At 48.2% G+C, this 25699-nt stretch overlaps 1 protein-coding gene across 1 annotated transcript in view; it reads left to right on the forward strand.

The window, feature by feature from the left end:
* LOC147717232 (keratin, type I cytoskeletal 19-like) overlaps positions 1–25699 on the forward strand; it is a 51278-nt gene that overhangs the window by 17609 nt on the left and 7970 nt on the right. The window contains exons 2-3 of the mRNA XM_086924180.1: positions 15468–15593; positions 24878–25098. Coding sequence (XP_086780306.1) covers positions 15468–15593; positions 24878–25098 — 347 coding nt within the window. The remainder of the gene's footprint in view (positions 1–15467; positions 15594–24877; positions 25099–25699) is intronic.

Below are 25699 nucleotides of genomic sequence, written 5' to 3' on the forward strand. Positions count from 1 at the left end.
TCGCCTCCAAGGTCATCAGTATAATTGCTAACAGTTATTAATTGTGGCCAACACAATACCCTTATCTCAACCCGCTGACCTCCATGTATGGGAGTACAGCTCCGGCCAGAGATATTACCATAGAAATTAGAACTACTGCTCTCCTCTTGACCAGGCTTCTGGGTGGTATACTCCAGTGTGCACTGCGTACCATTATCTGCAGTGTCATATGGGGGTTGACTAAGCCCTTGTTTACCCCCATTGTTTGGCAAGTCCACATTTGGAGGTTCAAACTGATGACCATGTGTGGCACCAAGAGAAATATGGATGCCCTGGAGAGGGTCATTGGGCAGGGAAAGGGTGGAGTCTTGTGACCTGTGCTGTGTCGCCATGCTGCTGTCCCCACATGAGTTGTAGCCCATCTACAGCTTATGCTAACAGTATACCAGGGTGCCAAAAAGGTTTGCCAAAGCTTTTGGATCTGAGGACATGGAGTAAACATATGAGCAAATGTACCTGCACCCTTTTCAATCAATCAATCAATCAATCATAGCATTTATAGAGCACACTACTTACCTGTGAGGGTCTCAATGCGCTGGTGGGTGGGGAACGATGCTACTGCTCGAAGAGCCAGGTCTTGAGGAGTCTTCTGAAGGTTAACAGGGCTTGGGTCTGCCGTAGGTGGGTGGGGAGGGTGTTCCAGGTCTTGGCTACGAGGTGGGAGAACGCTCTTCCACCGGAGGTCATTTTTCTGATGCGGTGGACTGTGGCGAGGGCGAGGTCGGCGGAGCGGAGCTGGCGTGTGGGGGTGTAGAAACTGAGTCGTCTGTTGAGGTACGCTGGTCCGGTGTTGTGGAGTGGCTTGTGTGTGTGGGTGAGGAGCTTGAAGGTTATCGTCTTGTTGACGGGGAGCCAGTGCAGGTCTCTCAGGTGGGGTGTGATGTGGCTCTGGCGAGGAATGTCGAGGATCAGGCATGCAGAAGCGTTCTGGATGTGTTGGAGCCATTTCAGGAATTTGGCCGAGGCTCCTGCGTAGAGGGCATTTCCGTAGTCCAACCTATTGCTGACTAGGGCCGTTTTTCTCGTCTCAGTGGGGATCCACTTGTAAATCATGCAGAGCATGCAGAGGGTGTTGAAGCAGGAGGAAGAGACGGCGTTGATCTGTTTAGTCATGAAAGGGTGGAGTCGAGGATGACCCCTAGGTTGTGTGCATGGTTGGTGGGTGTTGGAGCTGTTCCAAGTGCGGTCAGCCACCAGGAGTCGTTCCAGGCCAAGGAGGTGGATCCGAGGATGATGACCTCCGTCTTGTCTGAGTTCAGCTTCAGCCGGCTGCTCCTCATCCATTCGGCGACGGCCTTTATTCCTTCGTAGAGGTTGGTTTTGGCGGTGTGGGGGTCCTAGGTGAGGGAGAGGATCAGCTGGGTGTCGTCACCGTAAGAGATGATGTTGAGGTTGTGCAAGCGGGTGACGTGGGCGAGCGGTGCCATGTAGCTGTTGAACAGCGTTGGGCTGAGGGATGAGCCCTGGGGTACGCCGCAGATGATCTCGATGGCCTCTGAGTGGAAGGGGGGAGGCGGACGCTCTGTGTTCTGACGGAGAGGAAGGAGGTGGTCCAGTCCTGGGCCTTCTCTTGGATTCCGGTGTTGTGGAGGTGTGTGCATAGTGTGTGGTGGCAGACTGAGTCGAAGGTGGCTGACAGGTCCAGGAGGATGAGGGCCGCGGTTTCGCCGTTGTCTAGCAGGATCCTGCTGTAGTCGGTGGTGGCAATGAGGGCGGTTTCCGTGCTGTGGTTGCTGCGGAACCCGGACTGGGATGGGTCTAGGATGCTGCTTTCCTCGCGGTACGAGTCAGTTGTTTGTTGACGGTCTTCTCGATGACCTTCGCCGGGAACGGGAATAGTGTGATAGGCCAGAAGTTCTTGAGATTTTTGGGGTCCGCCTTGTGTTTCTTGAGTAGGGCGTTGATCTCGGCATGCTTCCAGCTCTCCGGGAAGGTGGCTTTTTCGAAGTAAATGTTGATGGCCATTCGGAGATAGGGTGCGATGGCGGTGCTGGCCTTGTTGAAGATGTGGTTTGGGCAAGGGTCTGACGAAGAACTGGAGTGGACGGTGTTCATGATCTTGATAGTGTGGTCGTCATTTATATTGGTCCATAAGAGCAGGCAGCTGGTTCTGATGGTGGTTGTAGGGGCGGGGGTCTCAGTGGTTGTCTGGTAGTTGTGACGTTGAAGCTGTCGTGGATGTCTGCAATTTTGCGATGGAAGAAGGAGGCCAGTGAGTCGCACAGGTCTTGCGGGGGTGGGATGTTGTTGGTGTGGGAGCTAGGGTTGGAGAGTTCTTTTACGATGTTGAAGAGCTCTTTGCTGTTGTAGGTGGTCTTTGAAGGAGGCTTTTTTGGCGGGTCTGATGAGGCGATGGTGTCTGCAGGTGGGGTCCTTGTGGGCTGCGTAGCTGTCCGGTGTTGGTTCACGGAGCCAGTTCTTCTCCAGCTTAAATATGAATGCAAAATGTGCTCTGGTAGTTGTGGTATTTGTGATCAAACCCAGATTTTTCAGCACCCTTTTAGGAATGACAAACTCATGCCCCACCAGACTGGATAACGCTTTTTCGTGTGTAACGCATAACCCTATTTATGCTGAATCTTAACTTACTTCACTGCTAAGTGCGCCCTGTACATTCACAGATATTTCTTTGCCTTTTCCATTTCTGGCTGCAAAATTTGAATGACATTGCAAGCACCAATCCCGGGGGGATAAAAAAAAAGCAAATTTTGCCAAGGGACTTGGCCTATTCTTCACCCCTTCACCCTCTGTGGTGTGCTCTGGACTGCTATGACAAGCATCAATAAGGCCTCAGCAATCACATGTATTAATTCCTCTTGTGATACACATCCGATGGGTAGCTAATATGCTCCCTATCTGTAGTACCATGTAGTAATTCAATGATGACAACAGCGAAGCCCTTACTGGGCTGTAACTAGGGATGCTTAAAGCAGGACTTGGACCTACTTCAAAGGTTTGTATCCGGAATTAATTTCCCTCCATCAGGAGCCTGACAGTTTACTGGTTTGCCTCCTTGTACCCTTCTGATGGGTGATACAAAACCTTCTACTCCGCAAGCTGGCAATCTAGCACTGCCAATGCCATCACACCAAGCTACACCATTTCTAATCTCCCTCCATCCTCCTGTGCATTGATCATTTGGCTAAGTCTTGGGGACCCTGGAATGCTCTTTAATCCTCCTGTCCTCTGCAGGAATGGCAAGCACCACACATGTTTCCCCATAGGGGCTCCCGTTAGTAGAAGAGTGTGAAAATGTCTTGCTAGCTTGGCCGCCACAGGCTATTATCCGTTTGTAACCATCCTCACCAAACTATGCGCCTGCCTTGCTACTGGTGCTTCTAAATGAGAGGCCTTGGGGAATGCATGTCACTGTTAGCAATTTGAGTGGTGCAAAAACAATTTTTCGGAATCTAACATGTGCAGTTGCATGTTCTGGTGCAGTCCCCATTTATGTGAATCCACTGGAACATCTCAGCCTAATGTGCGTGACCTAGGTACATAGTCCAGCTCGTTTGGCGCACCTGCCTGTGAGTCAATAAACCAGCCCCTAATGAACGTACTGCTGCTGGCCAAGTCTACAGCTAAGGGTGGATGAAGCATGTCTTTACTATTGTTGCTTCTATTGAAATAAAGTGGGTGTACCTGCCCTGCTGAATGACTAAACTTAGTAATGTTTTACACTCACATCAATGCCCTTTTAGAGTGAATACATACACATACCATGCTAGTATCTTATCCTTGAGTTAATTTGCAGCTTGTTTATATGTAACTCTAACCACTAGTATCTGTATTAAACGTTTGTGCTTACTATCATTCTTATGTGAATTAGAGCTTTTGTGCTTGTGTCTTAGATGTAACTCATGTACTTTGAAGTCTATGTAATGTAACTGGTCCTTTTGAAAAGCGCACTGACACCTTCGAGGTAAGGTTAGCATTAAATAACTAATGACTAAATAAATCAAATTGGTTTCTCTTTGTCCTCCCCACCCCCAAACAAACCGTGCAATAAGTGGTGGCCATAGCCAGTGGTTACACCATGCTCAACCGGGCAAAACGAGCCAGCCAGCCAGCCAGGCAGGAGGCCACCCGTGGTACAAGAGCCATAGCCACCAAAGGACCCCCCACTCACCTTAACCGACAAAGCGCAACATGCCACCTTGAAGAGAGCCCTCTTCACTTTATGTTACTGCTCCTGGGCCGCGCCACCATGTTCTATTATGGCAGGGGTCTCCAAACCGGTCCTGGAGGGCCGGATCCATGTCAGATTTTTTGGATATCCCCATTGAGATACATGTAGTAATTTTAAAAATCTGGCATGGATCCGGCCCTCCAGGACCGGTTTGGGGACCCCTGTATTATGGGTAGGGCTGCTGCGCTCAGGAAGCGCAACCTGCACAATGAGCGAGAGAAAGCTGCAGAAAGCACATTTCTAGAATGCACTTCCCTCTGTCCCGGCGCACAAGCCTGGCAAAGCCTGTTTTTGTCACCAAAAGGCAGGATATGGTTTGCACAGAGCAAGCAAACATGGACCATGCCCAGACCCCGCAGCAACCTCACCCTGAGAACAAAAATTGCAAGCTAGGCCAGTGACAAATGCTGCACAGCATAGCCTTGCAAAGGCTGAATGAATGAACATTTATTTGCAGTACAGTGGCTCAGTCCCACTCTAATAACCATAACAAACTTCGTTCATTCATAGAAACATCTGCTTGCACTCCTTCTGAGAGAGACTCCCTTATTTCACTCAGAGACATACCCCTGGGGATGATGTGTGCGCTTTATAAATAAAATCAAAACAAATAGATTTGAGCGCTCACTCATTGAGCACAGCCCGCCACAAATAAAGCGGCCCCTTCTGGGTACACTGGCAGTCTCTCCGGGCAAGATCAGAAATTGCCAACTCCCCCAAGCAAGATGGCCGTGCCACCTCCGGGTGCCTCCAGTGCACCCTCAACCCACCCAAAGCCGCCATCCACGTGGTGGACACAAGACTGCCACTGCCAAACACAATTCCTGCCCACAATATCTGGACATCTCACTAACCATCCACAAACAAAACCACACCCCGCATAAACTCGACAGGGACAACCCAAAGGTGTCTGTTGATCCCATGACACACACGCCATCCTACCTGCATATGATAGTCTCCTTAAGCACCCACACCAGCCCCAGAGCCCAGAAGGCACACCTCTCTGCACCAAACAGCCCTGTGAGCAACGGGCCCCACGGCACTCGCGCTGTCACGCCTCAGCCCCCTTGCACTCTGTTGTAAAGGAAGATACACAGTCCAGCTGTATAAGTAGATAATCCTTTATTGTAGCTTGCTTCTAGGATAGATGAATAGGAGAAGATAGACGGTACAGATGTAGGTCTATAAACACAGAGAGACACCCAGGCTTCCAAGGATGTCATGGTACATTCTGCAGAGCTATTCAGTGGAGAACAGTAAAGAAGTAATTTACTACACACTCCAAGGTGCTGCTAGGCTCCACCCTGGCAGCTCCAAAACATGCCCCCTGAGCACACACTGCAAAACAGGAAAGGGGGTCCGCGACAGACAGCTTGCAGTTTGCCGCTCCGCCCCATCGCTCCTGGCGATCATTCAAACCATGACCCTACCGCAGGAGGGAGTAGGGGCACAGGAGAAACCCGCCCCCTCCAAAATTAATGAAAGGGAAGCCTGTCCTCTCCCACCCAGAAACACGTTCTGCACTGGCTGCAGCCATATACAGCGCCCGCTCCGAACCCAAGGCAGTGAAACCCATAACGGTCTCCTTCAACTGTCCACACAACCACCCCGGAGCCATGTCAAAACAGCAGTGAGAGAGCATGTGTCCCTGATGGGGACGTGACTCACAAACCCCGAGCTCAACTGTTCCCCACAAACACCACACTGGAGGCCAGATACCGACCCCGCACTCCCGCCCAGTTCCACCCGAGCAACTAGGCTCCCCAACCAGGAGGCTACAGCCAAGTACAAAAGGGGAAGTAGGGTAGAGTGGGGAAGACCATGCCTCCGCCCTCACTGCAACCAAAACAGACGCACTTGGAGTTGCCAGACCAGGGGACACGATGAGCAAGCAAAAAGGATAGCCAGATGGGCGGGAAGATAGATATACCTGCCCCCCTCCACTGGCGCGCCGCAAATAAGGCAGGTAGCACCAGACCCCCAGGGGGGTCAAACACTAGACCTGTCGGGTTCGTGCCCTCATGTGGCACTTTGGTGACGGCCCTCCTATGGGGGCCCCCCCGAAGTGGGCCGCGGACAGCCTCATTTCCAACATCTGCCCTGATTCTCTGACACATAGAATGTGAGCCATTGGCCGGGGGCTGCCGGGCTCCTGCCAAGCACTGTGTCATTTCCCCAAGGGGATCCCTGGGGCGGGGTCCCACCTGCAGCTCACTGCTTCCTCTCACCAACTGTCCCTTTATTGATCGCTTTAATCACCTCTCTTTGAAAGCCTGTCGCCGGCTGATGTTTAGTCACTGGGAAACAAAAAGAGACCCTTTCGATTTGCAGATAAGTAGATGGGTGGGCACCACCACAGGTAACTGCAAATCTGAAACCACCTTCCGGTTTCACCACTGGCTGCGCTGCTCCTTGGATGGCTTCTGGTTTAAAACTGAGTGGCAGTCAACACACCTAATTACTGTATGTTAAGAGCACTAATATAGCCGCTCCAAGAGCACCAGCTCTCGAACCTTCAGGGCCACCGCACTGCATAGAACTCCCTCCACTGTTTTTATAACTTAAATGTGTGTAAATAGAAAGTAACTGTCGTGTTCTTCTGCTCAGGAAATACGCAGGACGCAGTGGTAGTATTTCAGGTACCTTTATTCTTTGTATCATTTACAGCATTGCAGTGTGGCGATCCCGCGACCTCCCACCTCAAGGTCCTATTCCTGAATGTCGCCTCGTTCCCTCCCCTGACCGGATGTGGTGTCCGGTGTCCCCTGTCCCCAACCCTGTGCCCAGGGTCCTAGTGCCATTGTCTGCGGCACGACATCTCCCCCTTTGTTGTGAACGAAACAGAGAGAGAGAGAGAGAGAGAGAGAGATCTCTACCCCTCAGACTTTTATGGGTCCACTGCTTCTATCTCTTTACATATCCTCAATCAGTCTTTTCGTCTTCTTGCACTCTCTTCTTGGTCTTTGCTCTCTGACGTCAGTTGGTGATTCTGTTTGTGATCTGTCTTCTTTTAGTTCCTGCTTTGGTGTCTCTTTTTCTTCAGTTTTCAGTTCCCTGAAATGGGAGCTGTTCCGCGTGATGTGATATTGACCGTCGGATGCCGTGATCATTGGCCCCTTGACTTCTGTCACCTTCAAAGGATCTTTTATGAAGGCGCTGTCCGATTTTCTTACTCGTCTCTGTTTCACTAGCACAGTGTTCCCTTCTTTTATCGTTGGACTGGCAGCATGTCTTCTCTGATCTGCGTATGTTTTCATTTTCGCTTTCTGTTCCTTGTCTCTTGCCGCGATGTCCTTTTGTTCTGTTTTCTCCACTTCTTTTATTTGTGGCAGTCGCGTTCTGCTTGAGCTCCCTAGTACTAGTGCTGCAGGGCATCTCCCAGTGGAGCTGTGGGGGATGTTGCGATAGTCTCTTAGTACTTGACATAGGGCCTGCCCAGTTGATATTTGTGTCAGTTTTGCCCTCTGTATCGCCTTCTTGATTGTCCAGATGAACCGTTCTGCCATGCCGTTCGCCTGTGGCCACAGCAGTGTTATTCAGATATGCCTTGAACCTCTTGAATTCTTCGCCTGAGAATGGCGGACCGTTGTCCGATTTTAGTGTCTGTGGTGAGCCCCATGCTGCAAACACATCATCGAGCACTGGCAGTGTTGCATTTGCTGATGTTGATGTGACAGGTCTCACTATTGGGAACCTGGAGAATTCATTGATGATTACCAGCAGGTAACTGCCTGTCTCCAGGGGCCCATAAAAATCTGCTGCCAGCTCTGTCTACACTGCCTTCGGTAGTGGGGACATTTGCAGCGGTTCTGGTTTTGATGACTGTCCTGTTATTTGACAAATGTTACAGCGCGTCACCATTTCTTCCACCATGTTGTCTAGTCCCGGAAACCACACTTTTTCCCGCAGCATTTTTTTTGTTGCTACAATTCCTCTGTGCGATTCATGCGCCAGCTCCACTGTCCTTCTCCTCAATGCCCGGGGCATCACTATCCGAGTGCCTCTCATTAATATTCCATTTCCACATTCCGATAGTTCTTCACTTATTTTCTTGAAAGCTAGCAGTTCTTCTTTCTCTACCCCTCTTTCCTCATTACTGTTGCTGTTCACGTGCCTCCATCTTTGCTGATCTTCATTGATTCCTGCATTGTGTGATCTCGTTTTGTCTCGTACTCCAGCTCTTCCAGTGTTATTGTTGTCGGTGTGCTGAGCTTCAGTGCAAAGTTGAGGTATTCTTCTGCCATCGTTGTTGCTTGTGATGCTTGTGGCAGAGGGTGCCGCGACACGTAATCAGCTGGGTTGTGGTCTTTTCCTGGCTTGTGAATAATCTTGCAGTTGTAGTCCATGAGCCTGATTCCCCATCTCTCTATCCTGGGTGGTATCTTCGCGTTCGGATTACCATAAATTGTTGTGAGTGCCTGGTGGTCTGTTATGATTGTAAATGGTTACCCATAGATGAACATATGGTAATGTTCGCAGGCCCATACCACTGCCAGACTCTCTTTTTCTGGTTGAGAGTATCCTTTTTCGACCTCCGACAAGCTCTTGCTTCCGTAGGCCACTATGTGTCTTGGGGAGTCCCTCCCTTGTTGATGCGGTGCCAGTATAGCTCCTAGTCCCACCGGACTTGCGTCTACTGGTTACTCTGTGAATAGTCTGGGGTCGAAGTGGGCCAGGTGATCCACTGCTGTTACAGCCTCTCTTATTTCCTCAAACCCTTTGCTGTATTCGTCGGTCCACACAAAACTTTGTCCTTGCTTTGCCAGCTCTCTTAGCGGTGTGCTTACAGTGGCAAAGTCTTTGTATCTTGCGCAGTAGCTTGCTAGACCAAGGAATGACCTTATCTCTGCTACGTCTGTTAGCTTCTTTGCTTTTTTCAGTGTTTCCACCTTGCTATGATCCGGCCGCATTCCTTTTCAGGAGAAGATGTGGCCGAATAAAACTAGTTCATTTTGCCCTAGCTCACATTTATCTTCGTTCAGTGTCAAACCGGACAGCTCTAGGTGTGAGCACACTTCTCTTAGAGCTTTGTCATGCTCTTCGTCTGACTTGCCAAATACTAGAATGTCATCGCTGTAATTTAAACTGTTCTTTATTGGCCTTATTATTTGTCTTATTGTTTCTTGAAATATTTCTGCAGCCGATGAGATCCCAAAGCTAAGACGTTTGTATCTAAACAGACCTAGGTGGGTGGAGAATGTTGTGATATACCGAGATTGAGGATCCAGTTCTAGTTGGTGATACCCTTTGCACAGGTCCAATTTGGAAAAACGCCTTGTGCCTGTGAGACAACTGATCATGTCATCCAAATGTGGTCCAGGATGTCGTTCACGTTCAAGGGTCTTGTTCGGTATTCTCATGTCCACACATATTCTTATTTTGGATGTGTCTTTCTTTGGGACAGCCACAATGGGCGACACCCAGGGTGTCGGTCCTTCCGCTGGCTCTATTATGTCCTGTTTTAGTAGTGCTTCAAGCTCTTCCTCTACCTGTGGCTGCAGATGTATCGGCACTCTTCTGTGGGGTTGTGCGACCGGCCTCACTGTTTCGTCAATGTGCAGCGTAATTTGTGAGCCTTTGAGCTTTCCTAGCCCTTGTAGTAACTTGGGGTATTCTCTCAAAATGTTTTTCTTTTCTGACATGTTGTATGTCATGGCCATGAGACCCATTACTTGAGCCGTGACATTGCTCAGTAAGCATGGCGCCGGAATGTCTCCTTTTAGTACGTGTATTTCTTCAGTTGTTCTTTGATCTTTGTATATCAGTTCTTCTTTGAATTTTCCTAGGTTTATCACTGCTCTTTTGACCCCCCACGTGAATACTCAGACTCGAGATGGTCTTAGAATCGGCTTTACTTTCATTTTCTCATATTCAGAGACGCACATGATGTTGCACGTTGCACCACTGTCCAGGACAAATTCTGTCTCATGTGGGCCCACCTTTATGTTCACCGACTTTATTTTCTTTTTGTCTATCAGGCATATTCTTTCTTCATCTTCCTCTTTATCTTCCTCTTCCGTTTCTGACTCTGTGGTAACATCTGTCATTAGATATAAACGTTCCTTTTTTTCTTCTTCTTCCACTCCTTCCGACTCCATCGATGAGCTTCTTGCCCCTGTCTCGACATGCCTGATGTATCTGCTTGTTGGCATTCTTGCTCTTCCTGGCCTTCCTCTGTCGTTTCTGAACTGCCTCCCTTGGCACACACTAGCATAGCGATCTCTTCCCTTGCACTTTCTGCAGGTCTGGCCAAAGGCCGGGCATGGGCCTCTGTGTGGGAACTCGAGTCCGCACCTGTAACATGTTCCTTCCGGCTGTTTCTTCGCCGTCTGTTCACTCTTCTCTTTTTTCCAGCCTCCTGAGCAGTTGTTGTTCGTCATTCGTTGAATCTGTTCTATGCCTGCTTTACCTCGTTCCATTTCTTTGGCATGCACTGTAGCTCTGGATTCAGCCCTTCCCAGCGATAGTATGTTTTCCAGTGAGATTGGTTCTTTTAGGATCCTTGTGCGAAAATCTATGTCACGACAGCCTTCAATGATGCGCAGCCTTATTGCTTGTTCGTTATCGAATTTGTCAAAGTCATAATGTGTTACTAGTTTCCGCAACCTCGTTGCGAAGTCGTCCAGGGATTCGTCTGCTTGTTGAAATGCGATCATGCAGCTGTACCGTTTGAAATCAACATTTCTCTGGGGATGACATTTATTTGTTAGGCACCCCTTTAGCTTGTCATAGGTGTTAATTTCTTCTTTTGGCAGTGTCACTAGTAGGTCCTCCACTTCATCTCCTACTAATTCAGAAATAAACCTAATTTCTTGGCTGTTGTTACGTCAGTTGCATCCACATAGTTTTCAAATCGTCTGATCCACTTTTCCCATCTTATTCCCGTTTGTGGTTCAGATAGACTGAATGGTAGTGGCCTTCTGTATTGCGCACTTGGTTTCGGATCTGCCATTTCTCCTTCGTTTTTTTTTATTACTGTCCTTTCTGTGCCTCTAATGTTGCCTTTTCTGCCTTTATCTGTGCTTGTTTGAGCCTTTATACTCTGTTGCCTCTCAGTTGCATTTGCTTGTGCTTCTTTGTGTTCTTATTTCTTTTTTTCACTGTTTCCTTCTTTATTGTCCTTTACCTCTTTTTTCTATCTTTGTTTGTCTCTTTTTTCACTTCCTATTCTCTTTCCTTGTTCTTTCCTTGTTATTGCCTTTTATTTTCCTCTAGATCCCTTATATTGTGCTTTTCTCGTGCTGCTCGCGCTTTGACTGGCCTTAAAATGGCCGCCACGCTGTTCCTCGTTCCTTATTGGTCTATATGCCTTACTTCAAAATGGCCGCTGTGATTCTCGCGGGATTTCGTAGCCAATCGGGACGCTGCCTGACTTCAAAATGGCCGTCCGTCTAATCTTCGCTCCTATTGACTCTCGCGCCTTGTTCCAAAATGACCGCCAAGACTCTCGCGAATTCTTTCTCTTTAAACTTCGCGCTTTCTTTGTGCTGCAGCGCTTACCGGATCACTTGATCTTTACTTCGTGGCGGTCGGGGTGGGCTCCCGCGTCGCTGCGCTTCTCTGCTCTTCCAAATGGCACCTCAATCTTCTTATTGGACACGACGCTATCCAGGGTGGGCTACTGGTTTAAAATCGCTATTACCACGATCGGCACGCAAATGGATCTTCGTTCTCCCTCGTCGCCAGATGTCGTGTTCTTCTGCTCAGGAAATACGCAGGACGCAGTGGTAGTATTTCAGGTACCTTTATTCTTTGTATCATTTACAGCATTGCAGTGTGGCAATCCCGCGACCTCCCACCTCAAGGTCCTATTCCTGAATGTCGCCTAGTTCCCTCCCCTGACCGGATGTGGTGTCCGGTGTCCGGTGTCCCCCACCCTGTGCCCAGGGTCCTAGTGCCATTGTCTGCGGCACGACAGTAACCATACAGAAACCATAAGTTTAGTCAAAATGTTAAACATTTTATTTGCACAAAATATTCGAGGTCTGAAAATTTTAATTTTTATTACACGCATAATAATATCATATACTCTTTATGTGCAAAAAATAAATTTTGATCTGAATGGACCATTTTGAATAAATTAAACAGTAATATCATGCTTATCCTTTGAATGCCCAAGTCTCCAGAGCCAAGTCCCCTCAAAATGCAAGGCAGCGGCCCTGGAGGTCAAAATGCATAATATGTTAAGCTGGCTTTTGTCTTTTTTTTTTAAAGTCCTTTCACTGTATTGTTCGGACGCTCAAACCTCATTTTTATGCTCTTTTTACTTCATCAAAGATCTACAAATTGTAAAATTGACTTTTCACCTCTCCTGAAAGCACCAAATCAGCCCTTCTTTCGCTCCATTGAACTTAAAGACACTTAAAAGACACACAGGTCAGTTTCAGGGGAATCAACAAGGAAAGTTTTGTGCAGATTAGAAAGTGCAAGAAGGGAAATGTTGAAAACTAAAAAAGGCTGCTGTGAAGTCCCCTCAACTTCTGGATAGAGTAATCCTGCTCTACATGGCACACAGTTATAGACAATGCACGCAAACTGAGGCACACACAGTCCTGTCTGCATGTAGAGTGCATCGGACTGGCAGTCTTGGACACAGGGAGAATCTCCGGGAGGCCAACTGGCATGTCAAGAATTCTTCCCGGCACCCCAGATCCCACTAGTCCGCCCCACATCTTCACTGTTACATTTTGGAATCACATGCTCTTTTGTATGAGCAGAAAGTCTCATTTGTAATGGTAGGCACAGGTGCGTTGCACTGAGGTCCCTGGGCGCACTAGGCGCTTAAGGCAGTGTCTGGATTGTCCTAACCCCGGCTCACAGCTAGCGTTAGTGGCTGAAGCTGGCGATGTTGTGTGCCAGCTCTGTGGGGAAGCTGTAGAGCACCTTGCTGGCAGCCACGTAGCAATAATCCTCGGAGATGGCTGGGCTGCCGGTGCTGGAGGCGCACATACACTGTGGCGAAAAGGTCAAGAGCCAGGAGTCGGGGAAACGATCTATCTATCTATCTATCTATCTATCTATCTATCTATCTATCTATCTATCTATCTATCTATCTATCTATCTATCTATCTATCTATCTATCTATCTATCTATCTATCTATCTATCTATCTATCTATCTATCTATCTATCTATCTTCATACTCCATCCAGCCATTCATTCATTGTCTGCAATATCTACAGTATATATGTATACAAAACTGAGAAGGTAAGGACTGGTGGGAACTGTGGGCACTTCACTGGAAAAACCATAGGTTTCAGGGACGTTATAGTTAGAAATTTTCATTTAAAAAACCTTTACAAGTCACTGAAAAAACATAGGTTACAGGCCCTTTATACCTAGAAATTTGCACTTAAAAAACATTAGAAATGTACTAAAAAAAAACATAGGTTTCCAGGACTTTATAGTTAGTTGGACATTTCACTCGTACAAATCCAGAGAAATTAGGCCGTAATAGTTAGTTGAGCTAACTATAACTCCTGCCCCCGCAATGCACTGCTGATGACATCACATATTACATCACTCATGACATGATCAGTGACATCACTGATGACATCACTGATGACATCTCAAATGTCAGCGAAGCCCCTGCTGCGCAAAGCCTGCGGCCATGCATGACTGGGAGTTGGCCGTAGGCCAGGCCCTTGTGCCAACCCCTCACAGACATCATCCCCCACCCCCTGCAGCGCATGGCTGTCGACCTCACGGACACAGATGTTTTAAGGCATGGGCAAAGTGGGCTCTGACCCAGGCAAGCAGTCTTTCAGGGGAACCTCTGATAGTGCCAGCTCTGTTTTGCAGACAGTCTTGCCCTGGTGACCATGAATAATTCTTAAACATATTGTTTTAAATACCATTTTCCCTCGATTTGTTTTAATATGGGTGATAAATAGGAGTCTATTACAGACATTTTGCAGAGAAATGTTTTGCTTATGATTACTGCAACATTCATGAAAAAGTTCTTTTGGATCAAAACAGGACCTCACATATGAGAAATGGGAGGGCGTCACAGAGATTATTTATAGTAATGTAAGTGATCTGCTGCTGTGTTAAAATACTGAAAACGCATGTAACTATCTCTGATTATTATACGTAAATGTATTTCAAATTTGGACATGGGTGTCTGTGCACTGATCTGGCCAAAGATGGCATGAAAGAGTTGAAATTGGATCATAAATTCAAAGCTGTTCGGAATATGGGACCCCAAAATACATTTGGCCCAGGGACATCCAACCCCTTCCACTCTCTCCGGAGGCAGTCAAGCCCCTGTGCAGTGTGCATGGTACAGTATGGGGTTGGCTGCAAGGGCTGGCATCTGAGCAGCCAACCCTACATGTCGCATGGCTTCCGCAGCACTGAAATGTAAAAAGTGAGCCTATTGCTTTATCAAACGGTGAGCATATTATTATATACAAAGCAGACCTTTCATCTTCATGAATCACAAATAATTTTATTTGAATTTATATTTAATTAATATACATAATGCAATGTTTATTAATATTGATTATTTAAAAATATGTATTAAAAGTTTATCAAAAAACATGTATGGGACTCCTTTTAAAAAATAGTTTTTATTACGTTTTGTGGGTAAAATGTATAAATAATTACTCAGAGACATAATATTTTGTTACAAAAAATAAAACAAACATGTCTCTGTCTCTATATTTTAATATTGTCATTCCAAAAATTCAATCATGAGAGCAACAACTAGATAACCGTTTGTATTTTGGGTATATTTTCAGTCCACATAAAATGTAACTATACAACCAGACCCTAAACGGCGCCACATTCCCAACTGTAGAGCAAAAGCTCCAGCCCAGGCAATGCTTTGAAAATATATGGTAGGGTCTCCTGGGGTCATGCATTCAGCACCCCCGCATCACTAATAAAATGTTTGGCGGTGCCTCACCCCCTTTCAACAGACATAACAAAAAAAGAATATTAAATAGCCCTCTCAGGGCATTATGGGGTGCTCTAAAAAGGAGCAATTAGTAATAAATGAGCAGTCACTGCAGAGATGGACAATGCTCCTGAAACCGACCTCACTAAGGTCCTCACAGAAATGAGAGAACAGTACGAGTTCATGGCGGACAAGAGCCGTAGAGGAGCCGAAGCGAGGTTCATTGCTAGTGTACGTTGATAAACTTATAAATAATGTTCTCTAAAACATGAGATGCTTTATTAGCTGTTGCCTGCCTTTTTTTGCTTTTTCATGACTCTTTTCATCTCTTCGGTTTATAGAGGGAAAAGTTGCGGAAAGAAGTTGGGGCCAATGTTGAGCAGATGCAATCTGGGAAGAGCGAGATCGTCGAAATAAGACACAGTTTGCAGGGATTGGAACTAATGCTGCAGACTGAGTTCAAAAGGGTATTCCACAGACTCTCCACATTCTAAGTTGATGATCTTTTTTTTTTTTTAAATAAATATATTTTTATTGTTGCATCAGTAAGAATTAAACAACGATACACTCAGAAGCCGGCAGGGCATCAACATTCCGCCTCTGTCCACTGTTTGCGCAACTTTTTGGTTCCACAAGTCTTTGTTTGTCCGATATATCCACAACATGAACATAAGAACTGTGCTTTCAGAGCAGCTAGCACCCCCCTCCCCCCCCACTCTCCCGGACCCTTTGCGCCACCAATCTGTCCATGATGTCCATTAGACCCCTCACATCAGTCTAGTTGGCCAATCTTTCACATAGCCCACGTTGGATCTTTTTGCCAATTCAGTGGTGTCTCAAACCCTCCCTCCCTTCAGGAATCCCCCTCAGTGGCCCCCCTCCAACCCATGGTATTGCCTCCATTTTGACCACACTCTCCGAAACTTCTTGGGGCATCCCCTAGCTCTATAGGTTACTCTTTCTGTGGCCATGTAGAGGTCTAGGCCCCTTCTCCACTCCTCAATGTCCGGCCTTTCCGCCACATCCCAATATTTGGCAATGTCCCTCTTAGCCACCACCAGTGCGAGTACCAAGAAAATAAGCAGTGGGCGTGGCAGGTCTACCTCAGTGGTCATGCCTAATAAAGCCAGTTTTGGATCTCCTGTCAAAGTCACTCCCAGGACCTCATCTAGTTCGGTGAATATGTGCCCCCAGTATGTTTGGATAGTGTCGCATGCCCATATCGTGTGGAAAAAATCTCCTCGCTGGTGTTGGCACCTAAGGCAAGTCGGATCTGCTACTCTCCCCATTTTAAGGAGGCGTACCCTGTCAAAATAGGTTCTGTGTAACACATTCAGTTGAATAAGACGAAGCCTTGTTTTTATCGCCACCTCACGGGGATGCATTAAGATAATCTCCCAGTCCAGGTCTTCCAATTCTCCCACGTCAGCCTCCCATACTCTCCTGAGCCCAGCCAGGTCTCCTAACATGTGGTTTGTCAGGGTTTTATATGTGAGGGAAACCACCCTTTCCACGACCCTCTCCTGGAGTAGCCTACCCTCTAACGGTGCATTTTCCGGAATATCCGTTAGCGTGATATTCTGTGCCCTCCACGCATGTTTCAATTGTGTGTATTTGTAGAACTGAGTGTTGTGCAGCCCGAACTTGTTTCTGAGTACCTGAAAAGACTTCAGCTCACCCCGCGCTACCACATCTCCAATTGTGGAGATTCCTATATCATCCCATCTCCGAAAGCCGCGTAGCTTGCAGAGTTCTCCCAACCATTGGCAGTGCCACAGCGGTGTTTGTCGGGTAGGCCTCTTGGCCCATCCCATCCTTCTAGTAGCCTTGTCCCAGGCGTTCAGCGTGATCGCCGTGGCCGGCAGAAGCGATGCCCGCCTCGCCCCCCCCGTATAGATAATGCAACAGATTTCTAGGTGACATTTTATACCGTTCCAGCGCATATGTCGGGTGATCCGCAGCTGCGTGCAGCCAGTCATTGATTGGAGCTAGGTGTTCCGCCCAGTAACGCTCAAAGTATAACGCGAATACGTCTGCTATGTCCTCATCTGTGCGCATCTGTCTACCATCCACCGCTGTGATCTGTTCCACCCATCTCGCCGCCCTCTCTTTTCTCCCAAGCCACGCAAGGAGTTTGCCGGATTTGTCCCCCACATCGTATAATCGATGGAGTGTTGCCAATGACTGAGTCCGTGCCTCATCGGAGGCCAGCTCCCTGTAGTGTCGTTGTGTATCAAGTAATTGTCTGAGCACTCCCGTCTCTTTCCCCTGTTGGTATTCCGCCTCAAGGGCCAAGATCGACTTTTCCAGGTTAGACACCTCAGCTTGTTGTGCCCGTTGTGCCTCACCCAGTCTACTCTGTATTCGATCCCTCAGTGTTGGCTTCATTGCTTCCCAAAAGGTGACCCCGAAGGCCACCGATCCCTCATTTTCAGCCACATATACCCTGGTGTCAGCCCTGACGCCACGTAGTATCTCTGGTGTGTGGAGGTCCCACGCCGCTAGGCGCCATTCCGCCCCCCCTCTCTCCTCTCCCGTCCCAACTGTGCGTATAGTGGAGAGTGGTCCAAGATTCCCCTCGCTTTGTATTCTGCCCTGTCGCTCGAGGTTAGGTTTTGCCTAGATGTGAATATGTAGTCTATTCTTGAAAAGACCCTGTGTGCCCCGGAATAAAACGAATAAGCCGTGTGTGTTGGGTGAAGCCACCTCCAAACATCTGTTAGTCCTATGATGGTCATTTGTCGTGCTAATGCTGAACATGCCCCCCCTTTGCACGTATTCCCTGTACGATCCTGGGCTTCACACATGACATCATTAAAGTCACCACCCACTATCTGTATGGAGTCCGCGGTATCAATGAGGATGGAAGTGATTGGTCCTAGGGTCAAGAACGATGGGCCACAAAGAGCCAACATGCTTACTCAGGGCATGCAGGCAATTAGCAGTTGGATGGCCCACAACTGCCTGAAATTAAATTCCGAGAAATCTGAAGTGGTAGTTTTCGGCAATCTCTCCCCAGAGTGGTCCTCTTCATGGTGGCCCCTGTCCATGGGCCAGCCTCCGGACCCAGTTGACAAAGTCAGGAATCTGGGTGTCATGTTTGACAACCGTTTGAATTTCCTACCTCATGCCAACCAGATCTCCTCCTCTGCCTTCTACAAACTTCGGCTCATCAAGAAAATTATGCCCTTTCTGCCTGAACATCTTGCTAAAACCCTGGTGAGCGCTCTGGTCCTCTCCACCCTAGATTACTGTAACGCCTTGTTTCTGGGTGCTCAGGAGAGAGTGCTTGCCAAAATGCAGGCTATTCAAAATGCAGCGGCAAGGCTACTAGGGCGTATTCCGAAATTTCAACCGGTCTCACCAACCATAAGACAACTTCATTGGCTTCCGGTGAAAAAGAGGATAAAGTTTAAGGCATTGTGCTTGATATACAAGGCCTTACATAATGCCGGACCAGCGTTCTTTACCCAGAACTTAATCCTCTACTGCCCGTCTAGAACACTGCGATCCTCTAGCTCCCTTGATCTGGTGGTCCCCCGCACCAAAACAGTCAACTGGGGTGACAGACGATTTCTGGTGGCGGCACCAAGATTGTGGAACACACTCCCTCAATCGATAAGGACCAGTTCCTCCCTCTGGTCTTTCCGAAAAAGCGTTAAAACCTGGCTTTTTAACATCTGATGAACCCTGCAGTTTTTTTGGTGTCTTTATGGGAAAAACATTTCAGTTATCTAGCGCCGAGATGCCTAAGGGCCTTTGTTCGCGCTCTACAAGTGTTATAATAAATAATAAATAAATAATAAATAAATAAATAAGATTGCTTTGAGGGTACGCGCCTGTAGTTTCGGCGGTGCGTATACCGAAATGATAGTGTACCTACGCCTCTTCCAAGTCCCCTGTACCCCCACATAGGTCCCCTGCGGATCCAGCCAGTATCGAGTTAGTCTGAACGGGGCAGTTTTCTGTATGAGAATCGCCACCCCCCTGGAGTCTGAAGTGTACCCTGCATGCGCTAACGTTACGTATCGTCCCCTCGCTAGGAATGCACAATTGTTGCCCCTGAGGTGGGTCTCCTGTAGCAGGACGACGTCTGGTGCCACTCTCTTGATATAGGTATTCACCAGACCTCTCTTGACCTTTGACCCTAGTCCATTGACATTCCATGTCAAGATGGTTACCCCCTGATCACCCACTTGTGCTGTATTCAATGTGTAGGGTTAATGTCTGTACTGATTTGGCCCTGCGGTGGAAGAGTGGTATGGTGTCTCAAGGTGTGCTGCTGCTGCACGCTAACTGCCCTCCCCCTTCCCCCCCGTCCCTCTCTAACCTCAACTCGAGAGACATCAAAAACTTTCCTCCTTCCAGCCCCCTCCCCACCTCCCTCCCCTTCCAGTCGTATCCCAACATGAGATCGAACTATCCACGGGAGAAGGCCTGTCGCCTTCCCACACATCCCTCCCATCACAAACCAAAAAACAGTATGAGAAACTTAAGAAACAATGAAGGGCGTGTCAAACTTGCGTGCTCCCTGTCATCGAGCTGCGATCGCCCAGGTCCCCGACCACCACTGTTCATGAGTGAGAGTCCTGAGTGTCCGTGGTGGGTCCCTGCCCGGAGGAGTCCTGTTCCAACTGCTGTATCTCTTTGACCAGCGGGTGTACTGAATCGCCCACTGTCTCCTCCTCTTCTCCTCCGGATGTGCGGCCCTCCGAGTCATCACCCTCGTCTCCTTCCGAGCGGATTCCATGCCGTAGGCCACTGAATCTAGAGCCCGCCACAGAGCCATTTCCCGGCGACGCCGATCTGCCTCCTCTCCTGTCGTCTGTACCACGGGTTCAGTATGGTGTCTCCGGGGTCTGTTTCCTTATCCTTCGCGTTTTCCGTCTCTGCGGTTTTGGCAACTCACATCGCGGTCTCTCCCGCAGCGATCTGTCCAAGGCTTCCCGACCAGCCGCCTCTCTACTATTCAGGATAGGGCGTTCCTCAAGCCACTGCCAGGCCTCCTCCGGGTGTGCGAAGAAGATGGATTTGTCCTTGTAGAGTACCTTTAGTGTGGCGGGGAAGAGAAGCATGTACGTTATGTTTAAGGACCTCAGTTTTGCCTTCACGGAGTCGAAGGAGCGGCGTTGTTTCGCGACTTCCTGGCTGTAATCCTGGAAAATCATTATGATGGCATTCTCCAAACGGATCTCCCCCATCTTCCTGGCTTCTCGTAGGATCAGATCTCTATCCGCATAGTTCAGGAAGCGTGCTATAACCGGTCTCGGTCGTGCCCCTTCCGGCAGTTTGGCTAGAAGGGCCCTGTGTGCCCTCTCGATGACAAAACACGAGGAAAACTGCGCCGTCGGGAAAGTTGTTATCAACCAGGTGTGGAGGAAGGAGGACATGTTCTTCCCCTCAATTCCTTCCCTAAAGCCCACGAAGCGGAGGTTGTTGCGTTTTGATCTATTTTCCGCATTGTCCATCTTCCACATCAGCTGACGGTGTGAGGCCTGCAGCTCCGCCATATCTTTTTTCAGTGCAGTGATCGATGTATCTACTTCGGCCATCCTGGTTTGTGTCGCCGCCACTCTGTCCGTCAGATTTCGGAAATCTTGCCTCAGCAGCGTCACTTCGGATCCTACCTCTCCAATTTTCGCCTCCAGGGCCGTCCGAGATGCCTGTAGGTCCGTCCTGGATGCCTGGATGGCCTCCATCAACATTGCTGTATCTGTCTGCGCTCCAGGTGGCATCGACTGCTGTTCCGCCACATGCTGTGGCGCCGCAAAGTTGTCCATGGGGCCCTGCTTCGTGGGTTTGGGAACCGGGTCTCGTTTCCCCATAGCTGCCGGTCACCGACCCCTGGAGTGACGAATTAGCGGGCAGATCTGAGCAGGAAGTGTTTGCTATCTGCAGTGTCGCACCGCCGGCTGCAGGTTCGTACCGTTTAATAACCCCCGGCACTGCCTGACTGCGTTGCTTCAGTCGCGTAGCTCCTCTCTATCCTCCAATCCCCCAGGTCTCTCCACCGTAAATAGCAGGCAGGGGGGAGAAGGTTGGTTCTGTTCACTGTGTGGAACGCAGTATTTATGTCCCCAGGCGCCCCGAGTGTCCAAGTCTGCAGTGCCCCAGATTAGAGCGCCTCCTCCTTCCACAGAGCGCCAGGGCTCCGGTGCTATGGTCACTGAGCGCCCTGGCAGGGGGGTGGGGGGGGGGGGGGGCAACAGGGAGGCCGTGTGTCTCTGACAGGCCTACACCATGCCTTTACCTCCCGGCCACCAACACTGCTATCCCCTCACCTGGACCTCCCTCTGCCGCTGCCGCTGTGTGGGCGCCGCTTTCCGCTCTCTCCGAGCATGTCCTGGTGTTCCTCCGTTCGCGGTCGCGGCCACACTCCGCCTCCTCTCTCGGCCGCACCGCTACTGCTCCGGCTGTTGCCCTGTGTGTTTCCCCGCCTCACAGGCTCGCGGGGAGCGCATTGAAGACCCGCCGTTCCTCACTGCCGGCCGCCATGTTGGTAAAGGCGGCCCGTCGTCGGGTGTTCCCCAGGCTCTCCTCCGGGTATCTGGCAAGTGTTCACGGTACCTCCTGGCTTGGTTCCGGATCACTGAGTCTCCGCTGGCTTTCTCCTGTTCTGCAGGGACACGGCTGGGCTCTTAGGTGCACCGAAGTCCGTCCGGCGTCGCGGCCGCCATCTTGTCCGCTGAGAGCTTCAACGGGGACGAATTTAAATCTCTTTTTCCCTGCCGCCGCCGACTCGTTCTCGCCGCCGCAGCACTCCCCTAGGCACTAGGGTACTTACTCTGCCGCTGGGTGCCGTTTGTGTGGTCTGGGGAAAAGTATTACGGCGGATTCAGTCGCAGCTCGGCTGGAGCTCCGACAGACACGTCTAGCCGGCCATGCTGCTGGCCACCCCCCCTAAGTTGATGATCTTTGACCATTCTCTGAATTTTTTGCTGTAGTTAATTCCACCTTTTAAAGTTAGTCCATTGCTTTCAATACTGTGGGACAAATTTATCAAAGAGTTGCATTGTTCTTAAGCCACGCAACAGATTGCTGGGCCAGCTTATATGGCCCTGTGTTGATTGATAAATCTGGAGTAGCGCAATGCAGCGTAAATCGCTGTGTTGCATTACTCCAACCTAGGGAGTCATTCCATGGGTGAAGTGAGGCTATCCCTCTGCATCCACACATGGATTTTGGTGCGTTCCTAGATTTACTATTACTGCCAGATCTGGGAATGCATCAAAATTCTGCGCCTTTCCAGGTGAGGCACAACAAGGAGAAATATCTTTATTGCTCATCCTTTTTTAGGTCTAGCATTCGGGACCTCTTGTATATACCTAAGTATATACTTATATGTGTATGTGCCCTAGGACTTGTCTGCTTCCGCTTAGGGACTTTCTTTTTCTGTTCAACTGCCTCTATGTAACTGTTGTGATAGAAAATGACCCGCAGAGGTCAGTAAGATACCAGAATTGCTTTCTGCTGAGGGACTTTCGTTTTTTAACTTTTCTTTCCACTGCCTATATTTAACTTTCTTGATAGAAAACGACCTGCAGAGGTCAATAAAATATCAGAATCACTTTAGCATTCTCTATATTTCAGTCCATAGAAATTGTCTTCCACGAGCACCCGTAGACAATAATATTCTTTTCAAATCTTGTATTTTCTGTGATATTACCACTGAGGGCCCTGCTTTTATATTAAAAACAAAACTTTGGACTACACCATTTCCTGCTTAAAGACAATATTTCTCTCCATGTGTTCCAATACCTGGCGTGTTACCCATTTTGGTGCTTACGCTTCCTCCATGTTAAAGAACAGTAGATGTTTCAGCCCCCAGGCTAATGTGCTGCATAGCTAAATACATATAAGGTCCCAAAGGCGAGACCGATTGCATTGCAAATGCTTGTTCCTCTTTCTATTTGTGCTGCATTCTGGAGCACACTTAGAAAGAGGAAAATTCCTCAGGGAATTATTTTAGTGCAGGAGGGTGTCCCTTCCTGCACAAAAACAATCCTGCTTGCAACGCAGGCACCGTTGCACAACAGTGCAAGGGTGCCTACACTGGCGCTCGGCAGCACACTGTGTGCCAGCACAAGGAAAGGACAGGTATTCACTGTATAATGTTAAATATGGTGCATTCCTGCCCTTTTCCTATCACACATCGCAGCAAGGTGGCTTGTTGTACTGCACAACATTTTGATAAATGTGCATTCAGCTGTCTATATCCAGGCTGCCTAAAAAATATGGTATTAAGTAAATTAAATATTATTAAACCAGTCTTTCCTATTACAACACCAGGGTATCTTCTTCATCTTTTAACTTGACCTTCACACAAAAAGCTGCTGCTGATTTTTATATTGACTAGATCTTAAGGAGTCAAATATAGAAATTGCTTTATATATCATCGAGATGATATCAGCATATCTCAATTCACAGACTGACTCCTGTAAGTAAGAACATTGCTTCCCATGTCTTTCAGAAGACTAGGGGCCATATGTAGGTGGCAAAATACTGGTCGGTAATGGCCGATTTCGGCCGTTACCGACCGGTATTTGTAATTCCAGATGTAGGGGGCCAGAAAATTACCGATTCTGTATATTTACCGAATCGGTAATTTTACCGAATCGGTAAATTACCGAAACGGTAAATGTACAGAATCGGTAATTTGAGATGTAGGTGGCACTGGAAACAGTGCCACAGGCCCTTAGAAATTCGTTATTTACCATGAAATACAATGGCATGGTAAATAACGAATTTCTGTGTACATGCACATCTGTGCATGTACACCTGGGCCATGTGGCACACATACATGCCCTAAGGGCATGTATGTGTGTCACATTGCACACAAGCCAGAATCAGGGGTACAACAGGGTGTCAAAGTGACACCCTGTCCCCCTTGACAAATCGGTAAAGATACCGAATCGGTATCGGTAATTGCCATTGATTCCTACGGGCCTCAAGGCCCATAGGAATCAATGGCATTTACCGAATCGGTAAATACCGATTCGTCAATTACCGAATATTACCGATTCGGTAATATTTAAAGAATTATTACCTACATGGCATTTACCGAATTGTAAATACCGAATCGGTAAAATTCGGTATTTACGATTCGGTAAATGCCATTTACCTACATATGGCCCTATATTGTTTATTTTAGTACTGAGATTTTCTGATCAATTAAATTTGAACTACTTGAGCACCGAACCATACAGTCTGATTAATGCTGTAGCGTGTTTATGCTGCGAGCAACATATCAGAATGGAAATATTTCTGTTTTTAGTTAGAATTCAGAAGACAGCCGGGGGTATGAGAAATCTATCTCTGCTTGCTTCAGTCAAGAAATCACCAGTATAAAAATGATGTGGTCTGGAAGACGCTCTGTAATCTGATGCACACCTGTCAATAGGAGCCTGATGCAGGGTTGAGTGAAATTTGTAAATCTTCTTTTGGAGTATTTTCTAGCAGTGAGGAATCCTCTGCAAAAATTTGATCTAGCAAGGGTATGTTAGAAGAGACCCTGCTGGAGAATTCACCACGAGCAAAGAGAATCGTTCAATGAAGGATTTATCACTGCTCCCTCACAAACAAGATTTTGATTCGGCCCCTCGAGCTACATTACTTTCTAGTGAGTGAAACCAATCCTGTCATATCAATAAGTGCTGGATCTGGAAGACAGATAGTTCAGCCTCTTCAGCTGTCTGACGTCATGTGAACGGAAACTTAGATTAAATTATCAATTTTCTCTTTGAACCATCAGAAAAACGGCTTAGATGCCCCACTGGCTCACAACGAAGGCGGCTATTCAGCACAGCTCCAGCAAATGCAGTCTAAAGTCAGCCATTACGAAGCTCAGCTTATAGACCTTCGGGGCAACATGGAACATCAGAGCCTGGAGTACAAGGCGCTCCTGGATGGAAAGAACCGCTTGGAGATGGAAATCGATGCGTACCAGCAGCTACTGGACGGCCAGGATACCAAGTAAGTGACAGTGCGATTGCTTTATAGTATTGTTATGTTATGTTATAAAGGTATTTATATATCGCGCACTGCTACTCGAGAGTGTCCTGGCGCGTAGGGGAAACAGTAGACATGGGAGGCAGGAGGGACTAAATGGACTGTTTAAACAGATGAGTTTTTAGCCTTTTTTTAAATGTAGACAGTTCCTTGATATGCCGAAGATCATCAGGGAGCGCATTCCAGAGAGTGGAGGCCTTGAGTGTAAAGGACATCCCCCCAAAATCTAGGGATCACCAGCCGTCTTTGCATAGCTGAACGCAAGGGACGATTGGGAATGTAGAGGGAGAGCCTGGAACTGATATAGGCAGGGCCCTGACCATGAAGTGCCTTGTGAGTCATAGTAAGTGCTTTAAAATGCACACGCTGGGCAACAGGTAACCAGTGCAGATTGCTCAGCTGCTTATGCACGCTAAGGCATCTGGGGTTGTTAAAAACAAGCCTAACTGCCGCGTTCTGATTGACCTGTAATTTTCCCAGACGGTACCCTGGGATGCCAAGGTAAAGGGCATTGGCATAATCCAGGCGTGCCAGTACTAGTGCCCTGACCACCGTCTCCCTGGCA

Source organism: Lissotriton vulgaris, chromosome 5, assembly GCF_964263255.1.
Source record: "Lissotriton vulgaris chromosome 5, aLisVul1.2, whole genome shotgun sequence".
Taxonomy (NCBI): Eukaryota; Metazoa; Chordata; class Amphibia; order Caudata; family Salamandridae; genus Lissotriton; species Lissotriton vulgaris.